General features: G+C 40.9%; 1 protein-coding gene across 4 annotated transcripts in view; it reads right to left on the bottom strand.

Moving 5' to 3' along the window:
• Positions 1-21950, bottom strand: part of CHRDL1 (chordin like 1) — a 122937-nt gene that overhangs the window by 74463 nt on the left and 26524 nt on the right. For all 4 annotated transcript variants that reach the window (XM_029930906.1, XM_029930908.1, XM_029930907.1 and 1 more), the window contains exons 3-4: positions 16686-16798; positions 13980-14073 (exon numbers count right to left, since the gene is read on the bottom strand). In XM_029930906.1, coding sequence (XP_029786766.1) covers positions 13980-14073; positions 16686-16798 — 207 coding nt within the window. The remainder of the gene's footprint in view (positions 1-13979; positions 14074-16685; positions 16799-21950) is intronic.

The raw sequence follows: 21950 nt of genomic DNA on the forward strand, positions 1-21950 counted from the left end.
AAATAAACTTAAAAACTAAAATATTTTATGCTGGAAAATAGAACTTATGTATCTAAAACATAAACATACAGTGGAATTGATGATTATAAAGCAAACATCCTTGTAACTCCCATGTAGGTCAAGAGAGTATGGCTAACAGTCTAAAAGGCCCATTCTCTCCCCACCAAAGGGAACCACAATCCTGACTTTTGGGACAATCACTGCCTTGGGTTTTTTTTTTTAACTATACTTTTATTACATTTATGTAATCTCCTTAAATAATAGTTTCATTTTGCCTGTTGTGAACTTCAAATTAACCAAAACACACTGAATGCACTTGTTCATGGACATGTGTCTTGCTTTTTTACTCAACGTCAAGCTTGAGTTGTAAGATGTTGACTTTATTTTTTTAATGTTTATTCCTTTTTGAGAGACAGAGAGAGACTGGAGGAGGAGTAGAGTGAGGGACACACAGGATCTGAAGCAAGCTCTGAGTTGACAGCAGACAACCTGACATGGGGCTCGAACTCACGAATGTGAGATCGTGACCTGAGCTGAAGTCGGGCAATTAACTGACTGAGCCACCCAGGTGCCCCGTAAGATGTTGACTTTAAAAAGAGTTCTGCTTCCTTCTCCATACCTAAGAGTACAGGTGAACATTGAAGCCACGGGGGTTTGAACTGCAGCGGTCCAATTATATGCACATTTTTCTCTATAAACAGTACAGTACCATACATGTGTTTTCTCTTCCTTGGGATTTGCTTAACATTTTCTTTTCTCTAGCTTCCTTTATTGCAATAACACAGCATGTAATACATATAACATACAAACATGTGTCAACTGTTCTTGTTATCAGTAAAGCTTCCAGTCAGCAGTAGGCTATTCATAGTTAAGTTTTTAGGAGAGTTGCAAGATATGCCAGATTTTCCACTGTGGGGCATCAGTGCCTCTCATTCCTGCTCAAGTTCATTGTTCAAGGGTCAACTGTGTTTCCTTGTACTTAACATACATATGCTGCAGCCCATTATGTCCACTCCTCACCTTTGGAGGTGGAAGAGAAAGCTGATCAGCATCCTATATGACTCATTTATTTATCTTTCAGAAGAATGTTAAAGTCCTTCCTTCACAGGGCTCAGTGATTACACTTTTCCTTCAACATTGCCTCTTAGGTTTGATACTCTGCTCCTTTAATAATCTTTCTAATCAAACCATACTGAATGGCTCCAGACGTGATTTCCCTCAGAGAGCAATCGTAGTGGAAGCCCTTTTGGAAATACACATCTGTGGATCAAGAGAAACAGGGACTCAGTTCTGCCCCTATGGATTTCTCCAGAAGACGACAAAAGCTGCCAGTCAATCAGTTGCTAAAAGATGACACTGTCTGAAGTTCCCTAGGAAATGCTAATAAGGAATACATCTGTCTTTCAAAAGCCAGTACATCACAGTCATTACTGCCAGTTACCGCTTATCACGTCTGTCATTGCTCGAGACAGTGTGGTCTCTGGAGCCTTCACTCCTGTGAAAAGTGTGCTCTGATAATTGAACTTTGCTAAATTCTTCGAAGACCCCTTGGTCATCTCCTAACTTCATTTGCTCATCTGTACCACCAGTGTCTAGTTAAATTTCTTCTCTGCTTTCTTTCCCTTTTGAAAAAGAAAGTGACACACCACACCAAGGATGAAACTTGAAGACACTGTGCTAAGTGAAGGAAGGCAGCCACAAGAGGAAATATACTGTATGATTCTTCCAGGGTCTGAGAGATGGGGAAATGTAGATTTGTTTAATGGTGACAGAGTTCCAATTTGGGAAGATGAAAAAGCCCCTGAGATGGAAGGTGCTGATGGTTGCATAACAACATGAATGTATTTAATGCCACAAAACTGTATGCTTAAAAGTGGTTAAAATGGTGGGGCTCCTGCGTGCCTCAGGCCATTAAGCATCTGACTCTTCACTTAGGCTCAGGTCTTGATCTCATGTTTCATGAGATCGAACCCCATGTATGGCTCTGCGTTAAAAGTGTGGAGCCTTCTTGGGATTCTCTCTCTCTCTCTCTCTCTCTCTGCCCCTCCCCTGATCTCTCTTTTTCTTAAAATAAATAAATAATAAAACATTTAAAAATATATGGAAAAGTGGTTAAATGGTAAATATTGTTATGCATATTTTACTACATTTTTTTACATAACAGACGTTAAAAGGTAAAAAGAAAAGAAGGGAGGGAGGGAGGGGAGAGGCAGGGAAAGAGAGAGAAAGGGATACAAAGAAAAAGCTGGGAAGAAAGTAAGCCAAATTTCCCTGCCCCTCCTTCTCAACCCCCATTTCTGTCCTATTAAAATCATAAAGGAATACACCATATAAAAGGTATGATGGCGAGCGTGGACTCTGATTTGGCCTTAGATCCTTGAGGGCATGACCTCATAAATGTGAAAAAAAATCAAAAAAATCAAAGCTGCAAAAATTTGCTGAAGGAAAGAAAAACTGAGCTTGCACGGACACTTACTTTATGTTTTAAAAGTAATCTTGGGGCGCCTGGTGCCTCAGTCAGTTGTGTCCAACTTTAGGTCAGGTCATGATCTCACATTCGTGGGTTCGAGTCCCACATCCAGCTCTGTGCTGACAGCTCAGAGCCTGGAGCCTGTTTCGGATTCTGTGACTCCCTCCCTCTCTGCCCCTCACCCGCTCATGCTCTCTCTCAGAAAGTTAGATGTCTTTCCCTTTCTCTTCAATTAAAAAGAAAATCCAATGAACCATCTTCCTCCTCCTCCTGCCCACAACTTTGATTTATCCCTTTCGCTGGTGCCTGGCTGACTCAGTCAGTAGAACATGCAACTCTTGATCTCAGGGTTTTGAATTCAGCTCCACGCTGGATATAGCAGCCTAGTTAAAATTATATATATATATCTCCTTTAAAGATACAGTACATATCCTTCATAGCTTCTCTCCGATTCAAGGACTACAACCCTATAAAAAACTGTTTCAGCAGCCACCCATCTGCTGCTGACTCACCTCCCACTCTCTGGGTCTTAGCGCCTATTTGGCAAAGACAAGAGAAAAACATCAAGACATTTATACAATAGACTATTTTGATGGCCAAAAGTGGAGTCTTGCAAGGAGGTGGATTTTGGAACAAATTTCAATAACTGACACCCTAAAGTCTGCCAGTTTCTAAAATCATTTTAGGGAATAGCTGACAGCGCAAAACTCTAAATACAAAAATTAGAGGAAAATCATTCTAATAAAGAGTGTTATTTATCTTAGTGGCTGCAAATACTTTGGTAAACCTTTTGGGTTATGGTTATTTTGAATCCAAAATCCTGGAGTGAAACCTGTTTGGCTCTAGGCAACAGATAGCGAGGATATTTGGTTACTTTGAGAACATATTGGTTTTAAATTAACAACCCCAAAGTGAAAAACTTGAGAGCTGGCAACTCATCCTAGAAACTACCGTGTCCTCTGCCATGAATAAAGAACTTACCCTTGATATGACAGAGAGGCTCGGTGCTCTGCAGGGCTGTGGAAACTCTAAAGCCTGACTCCCCAACCTCCCCTCTTCAACCACAAATCCCTTCCAGGTGCCTAGGCTAGTGGCCTAGGGATCTCCCCCAACCCACCTACCTCCACTTTCTACCATCGAATTCTGCTTCCTAGATGCTGTGTGCAGATTAAATTGAAATGGCGATAAGAGTTAAGTCCCCACTTTCAAAGATAGATAAATTTATCAGGAGTCAAAGCCTGAATGAAGAAGGTGAAGCTGTAGCAATGATAGCATTTCAGGTGTCAGGCAACTTGGCAGGGAAACGGGGAAGGGGAGGGGGAGGCTGTAGCAATGCTGGCTAGACAGGTCTTGGAATCACAGGTGATGGGAAATCGAGGTAATAATCGCCTGCCCCACTTACTTGCAAAGCAGGCTCTGGTTTAGGAGTCAGCCCTGCAACAAGGAAGAATGCTCAGTAAAGGACATTTTACTAATCCTTTCCTTAAAGTACCCTAGATGTGACTCTTATTTCAAACTAAGTTGAAAACAGACTAAACTGAAAACATTGATTTGATTTCAAACTATGTTGATTGCTTTTCCCTTTGAGAGTTTAATTTGTTTATCAGCAGAAATTCCTGGGCTAATTCCGAGAAATGCCATTCATTTCTTGCCAACAACAAGTCATGGACAATGGATGGGGTAGAGGGGGGAGCTCCCCACAGAGGGTCCTTCTTTCTGGACACGATAGCCAGGAGCTCCGAATGTGGAAGGCGGCAGAAGAGCAAAGCTTTACGTGGGAGCTCTGGGAAAGCAGAGAGACTGGCCAAATGGAACAGTGTGCACATGTTACTTTAGGGTTGGCCCTGGGAAAATGTCATGCAGTCAAATTATTTTTCCGAGGTACTTCTGTTCCCTATTATCAGAGAAACATGTTGTGTTGCCCCTGGCCCTTTGCACATACACAGGGTCCTCTATTCCAAGATACTGTAGGCAGTGCTCTTAAGCTCCTTTATCAAGATCTTCCCTGGGAATTAAGTGCAGTCCCCAGTCCAACTGCATCAGAACTCACTGAGGTGCTTGTTTAAACTGTAGAATACCCACTGCAGCCCAACTGAATCAGAATTTTTAGTGTAAGGCCTGAGAGTCTGCATTTTATCAAATCTCTTAAGGTGGTCCTTAAGCACACTGAAGTTTGAACAACACTAGTTTGGGGTCTTGTTGTAAAAGGGCCTGATTCTCTAATGAACTTCTCCAAACTAAGCTGCTCTGTCTACGTATAATATATTGTTATAATATAAATAACTTCTGGAAACTGAATGGCATAATCCAAGACTTCTTAAAACATATAGTAAGAAAACACTAATCCTTCAGAGTGCTTTGCAAAAAAAAAAAAGCAGCTGAATAAGTGAAAAATATTGCACTCCATACACGTCTCTTATAAATTCATAATGTATATTCATCTATGAAGGCTCTGAGAAGTCCCACATTAAATGAAACCTATTTAACTTTCTCTAATCTAGAAAGTTTATCTGCCCAGAAACTCTAATTTTATTTGCCCATATAAATGTTTTCTCTAGTGAACTCTATTACCATCCCATAAAATTGTGCTCCTTGCAAGAAACTTTAGAAAACACTGATTTAACCCAGAATAGTGACTGCAATGGTGGAGGTTTCTTTAAAATAGGAAACAAATGGAAGATGTGTTTGGGGAAAATGGGGCCTGTTAGTATCCCTCAATGAAGCATCGCTTTCTTTATCATTTTGTGGGGTCAGCTTTGCTTAACGTCCCTTGAAAGAGAGGGGTTTTACTCTATGAAGCAAAGGCACAGTTTTCTTAAAAGTCTTGTTCTTAGATGACATAAGGGCTTCTAACATGCTAACAGGAAATCACATTCTTTTTCAAAAGCAACTAAATCCCCAGGGTTTACCAGAGACAATGATCACTCACCTGGACAGGACACAAGTTAGGTACCATTTTTCAAAGGAGGTTTTAACCCTTCATACTCTGCACAGTGTTCAAGGGCCAAGTGTATGAGGAAAAGAATAGAAATAAAGCATGGAAGATAGTGAAAGGTTCTAAGATGTGAGACAGCAGACTATATAGATATGAAGGGTCTAGTGACCAAAAAAGAACATCTTTGTGGATACCTCTCAACCACTGGTACAAGGAACTAACATTAATAGAAGCTCCTGGGTGGCTCAGTTGGGTAAGCATCCAACTTCAGCTTAGGTCATGATCTCACAGTTTGTGAGTTTGAGCCGCACGTGAGACTCTGTGCTGACAGCTCAGAGCCTGGCGCCTGCTCCGGATTCTGTGTCTCCTTCTCTCTCTGCTCCTTCCTTATTCGTGCTCTGTCTCTGTCTCTCTCAAAAATGAACAAACATTTACAAATTTTTAATGAGAAACTAATAATAATAATAATGTAAAGTATCTGCTATCCAGAGACCGATGTTCTAGAATCCTCAGGGATTTGGATAGCTCTGGACCCAGAAAGCGTTTTCTGAAAATACATCCATCTTCTGAAGGCAAGGAAATGGCCCCCAACTGATCATCTTGCATCATCATACACAACTAATAGTGTAGTTGCATTAAATGGAAAGACTATGATGGTTGGCTGTTAATGTTTTAAAGGAATTGACCTTTTTCAATAAAGTCAAAAGGGAATACAGAATTCATAAAAGAACAAAACAAGAGAGGAGAGATCAATGAAGATAAGACACGAATGATGGCAATAGCATTCAGCAGCCATGAGGATGGAAGGTGGCAGATACTCAAAGAGTAGAACCAAAAGAAGATGGCGTGGCTTTAAAATCCATCAGCCTGTTAAGTGTCTGGCTTCGGCTCAGGTCATGATGTCACAGTTCGTGGGTTCAAGCCTGGTATCCTGCTCTGTGCTGACAGCTAGCTCACAGCCTGGAGCCTGCTTTGGATTCTGTGTCTCCCTCTCTCTCTCTGACCCTCCCCTGCTCGCGCTATCTTTCTGTGTCTCTCAAAAATAAATAAAGAACATAAAAAAGAATTTAAAATCCAGAAGAGATTCCTCGGTAAGTTGCACATATAATCACTATACAATTCAGAAAATCCCACTCCTAGGTATATACCCCAAATAACTGAAAACATATGCCACCAAAAAACTTGTACATGAATGTTCACAGCAGCACTATTCACAACAGCCAAAAGGTGAAAACAACTCAAATGTCCATGATTTCATTTACATGAAATGTCCAGAAGAGGAAAAATCCATAGAAACAGAAAGTAGATTACTAGTTCCCAGGGGCTGGTGGAGAGAGGGGATAATGAACGTTTAACGGGCACAGAGTTTCCTTTGGGGGTGCTGAAAAATTTGGAAAACTAGATTAGAGGCGATGGTTGTCCACCATTGTGAATGTTCTTAATGCCACTTAGCTGTACAATCTAAAATCATAAATTTTAGGTGATGTGCATTTTTACCATGATAACAATTAAAGAAGTCCCCCCTTGAATTTTTGCCCTAAAAAAACACTGGAGGGAGTAAAACAGGCCCGTTTACTTGATTATTGTAAGCTTGGGAGTCACAAACATGGGCATGTAGTCATAGAACTGGAAGGGGAACACAATGTATAGATAGGTCAGCGATCAAAGATCAAAATCCAGATTCAGAGTGGCTGATTGACCTGCAACCATCACTGCAAACTGTCAAAGGCCGATTGCTGTGTCTCCACCTCTCATGTTATAAAGGCTAGTGTCACTACGGTACAGATCTGTGTAATACAATCTTGTTCAGATGCGAGTGGTAAATAAGACAATGTTATTGGTATAAAGTAGAAACTGCACTGCTTCATACATGACTTGTTTCCAGTACATTGATATTTTGCACCATCAAGGCACAGCAGCTGACTGCCAAGTACATGGACACAACTGAAATCAGCAAATCATGAAAAAAATATAGTAATCTACCCAAATCTCCATTCACCCCACATTCTTTCTCTTAGCTCAGTTTGGCCATACTTGTAAGTCTTATAAGTGCTTGTAACAGGATTCTCTCTGATCTTTGTAAACTTTTCTCTTGTCTCTGTAACTCAGCAGTTTCAAACCTTCTTTCTTACCCCTTTCCCCAAGCTGATGCCACTGTTTTAAAAGGTTAAGTCTATACTTACTGTAATATTCTTTTATTTATTAGAAATCTAAGATGCCTTTTTAAGTCATGCTCATTGTTTATTGGTATAGTTCTTTTGTTAGTACTCTGGTTACAAAGTTGCATAAGTTTCCAGTTATTTTCTCCAATCTTGTTGGTTCCTTTGAGCCTTGTTATTTTTTAGCATATAATTATGAAGAATGTGGGGATTTTCAAAAATGAATATATGGCAGCCACTCTGGAAAACAGTATGGAGGCTTCTCAAAAAGTTAAAAATAGAACTATCCTACGCTGCAGCAACTGCACTGCTAGGTATTTACCCAAAGGATCCAAAAATACTGATTCCAAGGAATACATGCAGCCCGGTGTTTATAACAGCATTATCAACCATAGCCAAATTATGATAAGATCCCAAATGTCCATCGACTGATGAATGGAGAAAGAGGAGGTGGTATATATGGAGTGGAGTATTATTCAGCCATCAAGAAGAATGGGATCTTGCCATTTGCAACAACATGGATAGAACTAGAGAGTATTATGCTAAGCGAAGTAAATCATTCAAGAAAAGACAAATACCATATGATTTCACTCATATGTGGAATTTAAGAAATTTCAAAACAAATGAACCTGGGGGTAGAAAAAGAATGCCAAACCAAGAAATAGACTCTTAACTATAGAGAACACACTGATGGTTACCAGAGGGGAGGTGGGTAGAGGGATTGGTGAAACAGGGGATGGGGATTAAGGAGTGTACCTGTTGTGATGAGCACCAGGTGTTGCATGGAAGTGTTGAATCACAATATTTTACACCTGAAACTAATATTACACTGTATGTCAACTAACTGGAATTTAAATAAAAACTTAAAAATGTAATTAAGAAATCCATATATCACATTATAGCAGAAATACTTGTATTCACTAGCAGGCTGACAACCCAACTACCATCAAGAGACAAACTGGGGCACAATGGGGCACTGTGGTTCAGTGGGTTGAGCATCTAACTCTTGATTTCGGCTGAGGTCATGATCTCACAGTCGTGGGTCAGGTCCAACTCAGCACTGAGCATGGAGCTTACATAGAATTCTCTCTCTCTCTCTCTCTCCTCTCAAAAAAAAGATAAATAACACATTTTAAAATTTAAAAAAACAGAGAATGAGAGAAATGGCATTGGGCTTACAGCTTCTCCTTACAGTAACACACAGAGTATAGTGCCTCCTCCCTTGAATTTAAAAGACTGTGGTGAGGGGTGCCTCTCTTGGTAAAGCAACACTCTCACTGTCCCTTAAAATCACATCATGGAACTAAATTTTTTCACAGATAGCCAAAAGGGAATGCTGTGGATTAGGTCTCTGGGAAGAGATAAAATCAGATATGTTGGCAATTTTATAACAGCCCTTTAATGACCCACAAATGCTAGAATACCCCCACAGGAACCCAAATTTATGAATTCTGAGTAGCAAATTCATTCAGATTAGGCATTAAAACCATCTTAGATAATATCATAATTTAGACTCCTGGTCCCTATAAAAGTCTTCTTTTCATGATAAAATTATATATAAAGAGCAAAAGGGAAGGAGTCCTGTCCTTTCTCTACTCCTCCCCCCTTTACTGCTCCACTTCCCCAAAAGAGATCTGGAATTTTGTTCCTATAAATCTCTCATTATCATGGACTATAGAGAGTCCTGCTTATTAACTGGGATGAATTTAGTGACCCTTTTGACTTCTATGCAGTCTTGACTTTTCCATTAAGAATGTTCTAAATTCAGGGTACCTAGGTGCTTCGATGGGTTAAGCATCTGACTCTTGATTTTGGCTCAGCTCATGATTTCATCAGTCGTGAGATTAAGCCCCGAGTTGGGCTCTGTGCTGACATTGTGGAGCCTGCTTGGGATTCTCTCTCTCCTCTCTCTTTCTCTCCGTCCCTCCCCTGCTCGCTCGCTCTCTCTCTCTCTCTCTCTCTCTCAAAATAAATAAATAAGCCTTAAAAAAAAGAATGTTCTAACTTCCATGCAGCACCTGCCTCTTCAGGCACAGTAGAGCACCCTGTTGTATTTGGCCATGACCTGACCTGTCTGCCCTGGACACTTGGGGAAGCACCGATAAAAAAGTTTTTTTTTTTTTGTTTTTTTTTTTTTTTTTTTTTTTTGGTTTTCTCTTCATAGGAATCAATATAGACTTCTCTCTGGTAATTCTGGAAAAGCAGTGTGCATACTTTGATTGCCATAGTTCAACAGGAGCTGTAGGAGCCCACCTCAAATGCAGGTGGGAACCTCGGAAGTTTCCGGGGTAGAGAGTTTAGTGAGCAAGAACCAGCGTAAGCAGAGAAACAAATGGGGGGCGATCGCTCCTGTGTCTCCTCCAATGGAAGATTAGATCCAGGCATATCCAGCAGGACCCTGCCACTGAATCCATCTCCATCCATGTGAACCCCCCTAGTCAATACTGCTATAGAACGTATGCAAGGCCAAACCTTGGGTATATGGCTTCCTTGTTTGTTTTCTCCTTTTGATATAGAACCTGGTCATCATCTTGGCCTATAAATCTTCTACTTTTGCAATGAAAACATTTTCATCACAGTGCCTTCCATTGGGTTAAGAAGAAAATTAGAGCCCGTTCCTTTGACCGAACATTCCTGTGGCCCTTAAGGCAGGAGTTTCCTCATGCCTAATAATCACTGGGGTGGAAGGAATACAGAGGAGTCATCACAGCCAGTGCCCTGTCTCAAAGCACAACAGTGACAACTTTATCTCAGGTGGGTGGGTACCTTTTTTACTTACAGAAATATGCCGTAAAGAGACGGAAATTCTCCTTAGTCATTTACTCTAGGGTTTAAGAGCCACTGTGTCCCAAAGTTCATCCCTTTATCAAACTCCATTCTTCTCTGCCATGGTTTAAACCTGTTCACTCTTGTTTGATCTTCAATAGCAAGAATAACTGGTTTGCATTCCTGTTCAATATGGCACAGAGGGCACAGGAGAGATCTCCCTGCTCTTTTCCCACCAAAGAGTGAGGGATGAAATGTAAAACTAACAACAAAGAAAAAATAAGTAAAAATGGGTAAATAAATAAGTAAAGACTTTAAAACACTTTAAAAATGTTTGTTTATTTTTGAGAGACAGAGGCAGAGCATGAGTGGGGGAGGGGCAGAGGAGAGGGAGGCACAATGTAAAGCAGGGTCCAGACTCTGAACTGTCAATACAAAGCCCCTTGTGGAGCTCAAACCCACAAACCGTGAGATCATGACCTGAGCCGAAGGTGGATGCTTACCTGACTGAGCCACCCAGGTGCCCCAATAAATAAAACCTTTAAAACTGCAAAGTCATGCTCAGAAACAAAATAAGACTCCTTGGAATAAAATATAGAATGAAAGTACAGCAATAAAGGGAGGAGCCAAAGGCATATGGTCCATATGGCAGCTGAAATTGGATACAGACAGTTGAGGCCAGACAGCCGGGCAAGAACTAAGGCCTCCAAGTGGCTTCTGATGTAAAGGTGGGGACTAGGGGACCCCACTCCTCACATGTAAACAGGGGCGGACATACCTCTGCCCACCTGAGGTGGCTTTCCCAAGGTAGGCAGCTGCAGCTGAGGTCACAGTACAAGACTATTACCAGGGAGTAGCACTGCACAAGAGAACACAGGTTGAAATAGACCATCCAGGCATAAAGGAGCCCAAGCTGGGACACTAATGTATGACCTGGATCAGAGCTAGGTGTACTGTGTGGCCTAGAACAATCTTCCACCAGGAAGGAAGTCCTTTTACAAACAAACAAGCAAACAAGCATTTTAGAAAACAAGGGGAAATTCAGAACTAAAAAAAGCCATCAAGAAACCCAGTAAAACGGAGAATTCACACCCAAAAAAAAACATAGACATTTAAAGCATCTAAAATGGACCCTAAATAAATATTTAAATGCCTTAAAGAAATAAAGAAAAGAATAAGGTCCCAAGAAATAGTAACAAGAGTTTATAAAACAGCAACATGTAGATACTTTAAAATGTAATTCAAGAACTTGAGGGGAAATACAGTTATTGAAAATAAAAGAACAAACAAAACCCAACAAATGTCCTGAATAGTAGGCATGAAAAGGCTTGAGAAAGAATTCACGATTTGGAGGACAGAAATGAAATAATATATCACTATAGGGAGTTTGCCACGACAGAAAAAATAAAAGAGGCATTAAGCGATACAGAGGATAAAACAAATGAACTGCAAAAACATATGTCAAAGGCGACTTTGAGAATGAGGAAAAAAGGGTAAGATGTAGTTTTCAGAAAAACCATGAGTAAAAATTGAAGAGAAACTTGAGTCTTTTGGCTGAAAACATGATGGACTGAACAGGCTAAATCAAAATAAATCACACATCGACAAATCTCATCATGTACATCAAAGAAAAAGAGGAAATCTTAAAAGCTGGAAGAAGGAGAAAACAGGTTACCTAGAAAAGAACTACAATCAAACATCAGACTTCTTAACCACAAAGGCAGGATGTCAACAGACCATTTATTAGTATTTCAGAGTGTTGAAGGAAATTTTTTACGCAGCCAAATTATCATTCAAGGATGAGGGCAAAATAAAGACATTTTTGCATATAAGAATTAGAGAAATTTGGTACCACCACCCACAGAAAGAAGTGTTAAAGGTTACAGTTAACAAGAAGAAAAATGAACTCACAAGCAATTTTCTGTTTTCTGGTATTGATGGCCTCTATTCCTTTAATACTATCTTTTCTCTCAAAGGAACTTCTGGCTCATACTTTGCTTTTTCTCAATACTTGCTTCCTATTCTGCAGCTGTAGGTAATAGCCATATTGCACTCTACAGTCTTCTGCCCTATGCTTTGTATCTGGGTCATGCCTCAACTTCCCTCTCAGGGAATAACAATGTCTATATAGCTTAGATAACATTCTTATGGCATGAAACCACTCTTGGAGGCTTTGGGAGAAAAAAAAGTGGGAAAAAAATAATCCAGATTAGCCTTTTTAATCAAAAATTTTGCTCCATCTGTCAACCCCTCCTTTGTAATCCAGTTTCAGTAGAAGCAGCAAAGAAAGAAATATAAAAATAGTGAGCCTCATTTAGGGATTTATTCTGAAAGTTTCAAGTAGATCTTATGCCAAGTCAGTCTCTTATAACTTGAAGCATATACTATCATCACCAATATTTAGAATGATAAATGTATGACACGGCATGATCTTTTGCCATCTGGGAGAGAATCCCGTGTCCATCAGCGTGTGTTTACTTATGCAGGAAGTAAAGTGCACGAAGGTAATGACTGAAATGGTTTGGGGGCTTCTTCTCCATTAAACACCTCCACTCCTATAACTGAAATATTAACTGAACTTTCACTGAACCTTATTCGTAGCCCCATTCCTAACATTGCTGCCCTGGCACTTTTGGTTCCTCTCTTTTAAGTTCTGGAGGTTACTTACTACTTTAAAAAGCGCCACCTGTGCCCTAGACTAGTGGTCTTTCGTGTTTTTAGGGTCATATGCACCCCCTTTATGAATACCAATAAGACAGTGAATCGTCTCTAAAGGATGAAACAGTAGACATAGTTACACCAAAAACAAAACAGTTTTAAAGGGTTCACTGACCCCATGAAGTCCACCATGGACTCCAACTCAAGAACCTCCATCCTAGAGGGAAAGAGGATCAATTTATGAGACCACAAGGCTTCTACTGCCCAGATCCCAAAGCCGTCATTTAGCTTTTCCTAGGACTGCTGTCCGACCCACAGCATTCTGTTAATCATTCCATGCCTGCATGCTGGCGTGGGAGCCAGGCCCCAGTCAGACGTGAACAAAGTGTCATTGACGGAGCCGCTGCCTCAGACAAACACCCTAGCCGCAAACCATCAAAGTAGACTGTCCTAACAGCCTTGTGAAAGAGTCTCTGCCCGCCTCCCCCTTACATTTGCTCTTAACAATGTGTATATAATAACTGTGCAGTCTGGAGGAGGTGACTATTCAGCAGGCAGGCAGCTTTATACTGTCATAAACCTCACTGGTTCAGCTCCTTTGATTTATGCAATCCTAGCACTAATTGCTTGAGACGCGTGCCGCCATGCTACAATTCCCCTGGTGCCCACTGCCCATGGCAGGAAGAGGCTGTTTATGGCACAAACTCTCTGGGCCACAGTTCCCTTCCCCCAATTGATATCCACCTTCAAATGATTAAAAGCCCAATGAAAATCTGTTACTGGGTACCCAATAACTTATTAGAGCCTAGAATGTGCCCCCCTTGGGCTATAAACAGCATTTAGGGGCCAGCATGGCCTGCCTAAAAAGCGTCCTATTGTTATTTCTGTCTGGAAGTTTCCCTTCTGGGGAATTAGGCAGATGTAGTGGGTTGGGTGGAAGAGGGAGGAAGGACAACCACAGCCGGGAAAGAGAGAGGTGGTCTGGTTTTACCTGGGCACCGCGGGCAGCACAGATGTGGAATATGCACGGGGGAGAGGCAATGAAGGCTTGGACATCTGACTCGGCTGCAAAGCACATTCCCATTCTGAAAGAGAAGAGGCAACCACGAAAAAAGAAATGAATGTCTTTCAAAGGTCACCTGTGGTCATGCCAGTTTGGGAAACAGGCACACAGAGACTCACCCAGACAGCGAATGACGCATTCGCAAGAAGCTGAATGAAATCAGCATTTTCTTCCTTTTCTCACCCCTAGCACCTCTGCTGGGTTGGTGGATAGCTCACTGGCATATCTTTCTGAAGCTAGGGTCACCATTGCTCTAGTTTTCAAAGTCTCCTGCTAATTGTGGGGAAAAAAGCTCCTCCTGTCCTGGCTTTGTGGTGTTTCCAGCATTTTTGGCTCCAACTGCACATCAACAAGGGCCTAATCTAACTACATAATTACCCATGGGAGGAAAGGGATAAGAAGTGATCGGTCCCCCTGAGCTGCTACCCACCCCTGGGCAAGGAAACACCCTGGCACATGGGTTCTGGATTCCATGTAACTCTGCCTTGGTCCAGCAAGGCTGACTGCCTCCTCTCCTCCTTTCCTGTTTAAGTCATAAGTTTTCTGAAAACAAGCTAGGCTTTGGACTTGAACTGACCACCTAGTGTTCCTGGGTGGAGTGACTGGGTCCCTGCCCGATTTACAATGACAAGACCTAGCTCTGACAACTCTCCCCCACCGCTAGATCACAGGAAGCCTTTGGAAATCAATTATGCATTAGCATTTCCATCCATAATTCATTCCAAGCAAGGATTACTTGCATCTATCACGCTTTTGTGGGGGAAGACAGTGACAAAGAGGATGCGGAAAGAGAAGATGCCTAGCACTTGAGCTGTTGGCTTTGGGATCATATTAACATTTTCACTGCCCTGCAGACAGTAAAGCCCAGCCCCCAGGGGTTAGCTGTCCATTTCTAATGTGTTGGGTCAAGAATCTAACACAATCGTGTCATACCAGGCAGTTAATCAGTCCCCAGATGCCCTATTTAATACCTGCCCTGGCCATTTAAAGAGGCAGGCTTCTCTGATCCAAATCCAAATGACCTTACTATAAAACTTTTTCTTTCCTCATGGAGTTTCTAGAATAAATTTTTGGAGTGTTGCATTTGGAAACACCACAGAGCTTCCTTTCGTGCCATACTCCTCAGACCCAAGTGTATCATCTTGAACTGAATCACCAAAGCACATCAGAAACCACTCCTTTGAGTTGAGGTCTACACTGGTGCCTCCTTCATGTGTTGAACTGAATTCTGTTCTAGAGTTAATAGATTAATAAAAATAATAGCCATAAGTGATAGTGATGATGATGATGACAGCAGCTGACATCTCTTGAATGCTGTGACCAAGCACTGTTTTAAGTGATTGAAATGTATTGAATTTAATCTTTAGGACAACCGTATGAAATATATAGTATCATTATCCCATTTTAAAGAAAAAGAAGCTGAAGGGAAAGCAGAGAGGTTAGGTAACTTGTCCAATGTAACACGTCTCACAGGTGGCAGAGCGTGGCTTGGACACATGGTCTATCTTGACCCTAGAGTCCAGTAGCCTCTTAACATTACCTCCTATTGCCTGAAGGTTAGGTTTTCACATCCTTAACACTCTAGAAGCCCAACTCTATTTAAATGGCAAAAGCATCTGGCTTGCAAGTGACTACTTCTGTTCTACCTGGGCACTATGGAGGAGTTACAGTTCTTCCACAAGGTCTCAGGTGAGAGGCTGCTCTTGAAAATTCTTTCCATATATTTAGAGTTCTCTATTCTCAAGTCCTGGTACAAGGCTTCCTTCACCAATTGGCCTAGTTCAGTGGTCTCCACCAGGGGTCATTTTGCTCCCCGAGAAACTTTGGCTATCTCTTGTGACATTTTTGGTTGTCAAAACTATGATTGGTATTATTGGGGTCTAGTGGGTAGAGGCCAGGAACGCTGATAAACAACCTACACAGTCCAGGATAGCCCATACAGCATGAAATTATCTGTCTTGGAATGTCAGTAGTGCAGAGGTTGAGAAACCATGGCCTACTATGTGATGACAGAAGCTTATCTAGAAAGACAGCCACACCTGTGGGCCTGATCAAGGCCATGGAAAGAAGAGGAGACTACCTGCTTTGCCTATTGCAAAGATGGCATTTAAGGTGTCCAAACACCTCTCTGAATGATTGGCCAGGAGCCAAGACCAAGCCAAGAGAACTCTAATCATGAGCAGGTACAGGCCAATGTTTCACAGCCTTGATCCTAATTACAGTTACTACGGGAGACAACAAAAAATACACTCTCCCAATGAACCTGTCCTCATCTCTTCTTTAAAGGCCAGCCTTGAAAATGATCTTCAAAAATGATTTTGTCTCACAATGCAGGTATTATATTGAGCTTTGTTTTCCCATTCCCACTAATCAAACTCTTCTACCTTCTTCCACCATGTCCCAAATCATTTGGCTAAGAGACTACAAATACCTGTCCGCAGCAAATACTCAGGGATCCCAAAGGCACCAAGCCAAATGGCAACAAGAAAAAAAAGGCAGGAGACGTTTGTTTTTCCTTACAAACTGTTTCCTAACTTCTCTTAGACTTTTACCACCCATGCTTCCTGGCCATCCAGGCAAAGAAAGTATATATAAAGAGCAAGCTGGGTAATTATATGCTGTGAAGGATTGTACCTCTGAGCAGATGCAGTTCACACAGTAAACCAACCCATAAGGTTCCAGGTAAGGATGCCATCTCTCACCCACTCTGTACTTCTTGTCTTGAAACACACAATATGTCTCTGAATCTGTGAGGAAGGAAATGGAGATAAAGTCATAAAGTCCAAAGGCAATCACACTTTCCATCTGTTTTAGTGTCCTTTAGGAGAAGAGGCATAAGGAATATTTCTAGAACCACTCCTAGGAGCTCCATGTTTTGTATGCTTTGTTTATTTCATCCTTTGATGATTTATCAAGTCAGACACTACCATTACTACCATTACATGTAGTCAAGCCCAGGTTTGCCTGAGTGAAGCCAAGATCCTGATTACTGCTCTGTCCCAGTGGTAAGATAAGGGAGCATGTTGTGTGTCCTTTTGGAAAAAGTTGTGCTCCTTGCTTTGGAAATGCAAGCTAAAGTTTGAAATGCTGATCTCTCTTTCTCAAAGCTGCCCAGTGTGGTGTAGGAGTAATGAACTAAACACACTGGGTTAAGTTCCCATGATTTGCCCACACATGCTAATATCATTCAATCATTAAACAAATATTTGGACACTTATTCTTTTTTTAACTTTGTTTATTTTGAGAGAGAGAGAGAGAGAGAGAGAGAGAGAGAGGGAGGGAGAGAACACAATTGGAGGGACAGAGAGAGACAGGGACAGAGAATCTGAAGCAGACTCTGTACTGACAGCAGAGATCCCAATGTGAGGCTTGAACTCACGGACCGAGAGATCAGGACCTGAGCCAAAGTTAGACATTTAACCTACTGAGCCACCCACGTGCCCTAAATACTTATTGTCAGGCATTCTGCTACCTGCTGGGGATAAATGGTGAGCAAAAATACCCATAGTCTTTGCTCTCATTCAACTCAGAAAATTGTTTCTTATGTAAACAATTCCCAATTTGCTCTAAAGTAATGTTCCCTTCCCCTTTGATAAATAGAAACTTTCACAGCCATAGCCTATCTTGTGCTACAGTTTCTTGAGCACATACTATGTTACTTGTATTCGTTTACATGTTTTATTTCTGGATCAAAGTAAAAGTTCTTCAAAAGCTGACATTTGGGGTGCCTGGGTGGCTCAGTTGGTTAAGCATCCAACTTCGGTTCAGGTCATGATCTTGTGGTCCATGAGTGGGAGCCCTGCATTGGGCTGTGTGCTGACCGCACGGAGCCTGGAGCCTGCTTCAGATTGTGTCTCCGTCTGTCTGTCTGTCTCTCTCTCTCTCTCTCTCTCTCTCTCTCTCTCTCTCTCTCTCAAAAATAAACATTAAAACATTTTTTAAACTAGGCAACATTTGTTCTTTGCTCTCTATCACATGGCCTAGCATACTGGGACCAGTAAACATAATCAATTAACAAATGACTTGTAAATGAATCTCCAAACCATGTGATTCACCTTCGAATCTCATCCTTATCTATCTCCTGCTTCCCATCACACAGGGTCAAAACAAACCAAGACTCTTCCTATAGCAAACGCATCAGTTTCCCCCACTCTCCAGTACACATTTCTCTGATGATCAAAATTGAATTAAAAAAAGGCAGATATGTAAGAAACTGGGAGAAGATACTTCCAACAAATGAAGTATGAGTATTAGGAACTTTTGGTCACTTAAATTAGTAAGTAAAAGACCAACCAATCCAGTAGAAAGACGATCTAATTATCTGGGACATGAATAACAATTTGGGGGAAGAAGAAATGGGAATAGGCAATAAACAGGAAAAGATGTTCAACCTCACTAGACATCAGAAATTTATACTTATTTATTTACTTATTTATTTATGTTTTCTTTTTTTAATGCTTTTTTTTTATTTCTGAGAGACAGAGAGAGACAGCGTGAGCAGGGTAGAATCAGAGAGAGAGAGGGAGACACAGAATCTGAAGCAGGCTCCAGGCTCTGAGCTGGCTGTCAGCAGAGAGCCCGACTCGGGGCTCGAACCCACGAATGTGAGATCTGACCTGAGCCAAAGCCAGACACTTAACCGGCCGAGCCACCCAGGTGCCCCTAGAAATCAGAAATTTAGATTTATACTACACTGAAAGGGGCACCTGGATGGTTCAGTCAGTAGAATGTCAGACTTCAGGTCAGGTCACAATCTCATGGTTCATAAATTAGAGGCCCAATGGGGTCACTGCTGTCAGCACAGAACCCAGGTGAAGTCCTCAGTCCCCCTCTATCTCTGTCCATCCTCCACTCATGCTCTCGCTCTCTCTCAAAAATGAATAAACATTAAACAATACTACACTGGGGCGCCTGGGTGGCTCAGTCAATTAAGCGTCCGACTTCGGCTCAGGTCAGATCTCACATTCGTGGGTTCGGACCCCGCGTCAGACCCTGTGCTGACAGCTCAGAGCCTGGAGCTTGCTTCCGGTTCTGTGTTTCCTTCTCTCTCTGTCCCTCCCCCTCTCATGCTCTGTCTCTCTCTGTATCAAAAATAAATAAAACATTAAAAAAATTTAAAAAATACTACACTAAGATCATTGTCTCAAGTCACTCACTCAAGACCCTCAATGATTTTTTTTCCAACTGCCCACAAAATAAATTCCAATTTACTTTTCAAACTGTTGTTTCCAACTTCTTTGGAAGCATGAACTGGGAGAGTCCAAAAATCTAAGTTTGAATTCTAAACTAGCTCTACCTGTGTGGCACTGAGCAAGTCATTGAAACTATCAGTCTTAAACAAATAAAAATAAAAGTAAAAATAAATAAACTGCCAATCTGTTTTCAACACCTGTGAGACATAGATTATCTGTTTCTCAAGCAGAGTTTGAAGGATTAAATGAAACTCTGTAAATGATAAAGTACTACAAAATGTAGAGCATCATTTTATATTAGTTGTTTTCTTCTTAGAAGAGCAATGCACACTTAATGTAGAAAACTGGAAAACTTGCACAAAGTTCCAAAAAGAACAGAGTAAAAACATAAATGTATATATGTGAAAACCATTACATGCAATTCGAGCACGAGACAACCACTTTTAATATACTGGTAACTCATAAATAGCCTGTGGTTGAAGAAAGAAATCAAATGGAATGTTAAAATATAATTTTCATTAAATGAAAATAAAAACACAGCATATCACAATCAATGGGATTTGGCTAAAGAAGTACGTAAAGGAGAAATTTGTAGGGGCGCCTGGGTGGCTCGGTTGGTTAAGCCTCCGACTTCGGCTCAGGTCAGATCTCACATTCGTGGGTTCGAGCCCCATGTCAGGCTCTGTGCTGACAGCTAGCTCAGAGCCTGGAGCCTGTTTCAGATTCTGTGTCTCCCTCTCTCTGACCCTCCCCCTCTCATGCTCTGTCTCTTCTGTATCAAAAAATAAATAAATAAAAGCATTAAAAAAATTTTTTAAAGGAGAAATTTGTAACACTAGAACACTACATTAGAAAAGGAAACCACCTATATCACAAATAACACCTTAAGAAACTAGAAAAAGGGGGTGCCTAGGTGGCTCAATCAGTTCAGCAGCTGACTCTTCATTTTAGCAAATGTCATGATCAATCTCAGGGTCATGAGATCAAGCCTCATGTTGGGCTCTGTGCTGGGTGTGCGGCCTGCTGAAGATTCTCTCTCCTCCATTCCATCTGACTCTCTCCCACTTGTGCTCTCTCTGCCCCCCAGAAAAAAACTAGAAAAAGCAGAGCAAAATAAACCAAAAGCAAACAGAAGAAAGGAATAATAAAGAACAGAAATCAGTGAAATTGAAGACAGAAAATCAACAGAAAATAAATCAATGAGATCCAATGCGTTTTTAAATAAAACCCATAAAATTGATAAACTTCTCACAAAACCAGCAATAAAAATAGAGAGGATGCAAATTCCCAATTTGAGGAACAAGAGAGAGGATATTTAAAAAAAAAGGATAAAAAAGAATATTATGAGTAACTTTATGCCACTTAATTTAACAACCTAGGTGAAATGGATGAATTCTTGGAAAGACACAAATTACCAGAGCTCAATCGAAGAGCTAGATAATTTGAATATTCGTATATCTTTTAAAGAACTTGAATGTGTAGTTTCAAACTTTGTCATGTAGAAAACTCCAAGGCCAGATGACTTTACTAGTGAATTCTATCAAATATTCTATCAAACATTCAGAAAAGTGAAGAGGAGGGATTACATCATTGATGTGAGAATGACACTGCCATCAGAACCAGATAAAGATACTGCAAGAACAAAACTAAAACTGCAGACCAACATCCCTTCTGAACATAGACACAGACGTTCTCACTAAAATTTTAGTAAATTAAACTCAAGTATACATAAGAAGGATAATACTTTATGAGAAACTGGGGGATTTATCCTTAAACTTAAAGGCTAATTTAAGATTGACAATATTCACAATGCAGTCAACATAATTCATCATATCAACAAACTGGAGAAGGAAAATCATATTATCATTGCAATAGATACAGAAAAGCATTTGATAAAATTCTATATTCATTTGTGACAGAAACTCTCAGCAAATAGAAGAGGGCCTTCTTCAACCTACCAAGGGCATCTTCAAAAAAATCTACAGCTAACAGCATACTTCATGGATAAAGAGAACACTTTTCCCCTGAGATTGTGGTTATGCATGGATGTCTGCTCCACCACTTTGTGGAGATCCACACCAGTGAAATCAGGTAAGGAAAAGAAGGAAAAGGTATGCCTGTTGGAGAATAAAACATAAAACTGTTCTATTAATAGATATGGCTGTCTACAAAGAAAACCCCCAAAGAATCTATTTATAATTACTAGAAATAGTAAAAGAATTTAGCAAGATTACAGAATACAAGGCCAATATCCAAAAGCTGATTATACTAATAAATTCTATAATGAACAATTAGAAGCCGAAATTTGAGGGGCACCTGGGTGGCTCAGTCACTTAGGCATCTGACAGCCTGGATTTGAGTTCAAGTCACCATCTTATGGTTCGTGAGACTGAGCCCTGCATTGGGCACTGCAATAATAGCACAGAGCCTGATTGGGACTCTCCTTCTTTCTCTCTCCCCCTCTCTCTGCCCCTCCCCTGCTCACACTTTCTTACTTTCTCTCTCTCCCTCTCTCTCTCTCTCCCTCTCTCAAACAAATAAACTTAAATTCAAAGAGAAAAGACACTGAAATTTGAGAAATTATCATTTGCAACACTCCCTCAAAACATGGAAATACTGAGCTATAAATCTAACAGGATATGAGCCAGATCTGCACTCAGAAACCTACAAAATGACGATAAGAGAAACCAAAGAAGTCTTAAAAGAT

This window comes from Suricata suricatta, chromosome X (assembly GCF_006229205.1).
Source record: "Suricata suricatta isolate VVHF042 chromosome X, meerkat_22Aug2017_6uvM2_HiC, whole genome shotgun sequence".
Lineage (NCBI taxonomy): Eukaryota > Metazoa > Chordata > Mammalia > Carnivora > Herpestidae > Suricata > Suricata suricatta.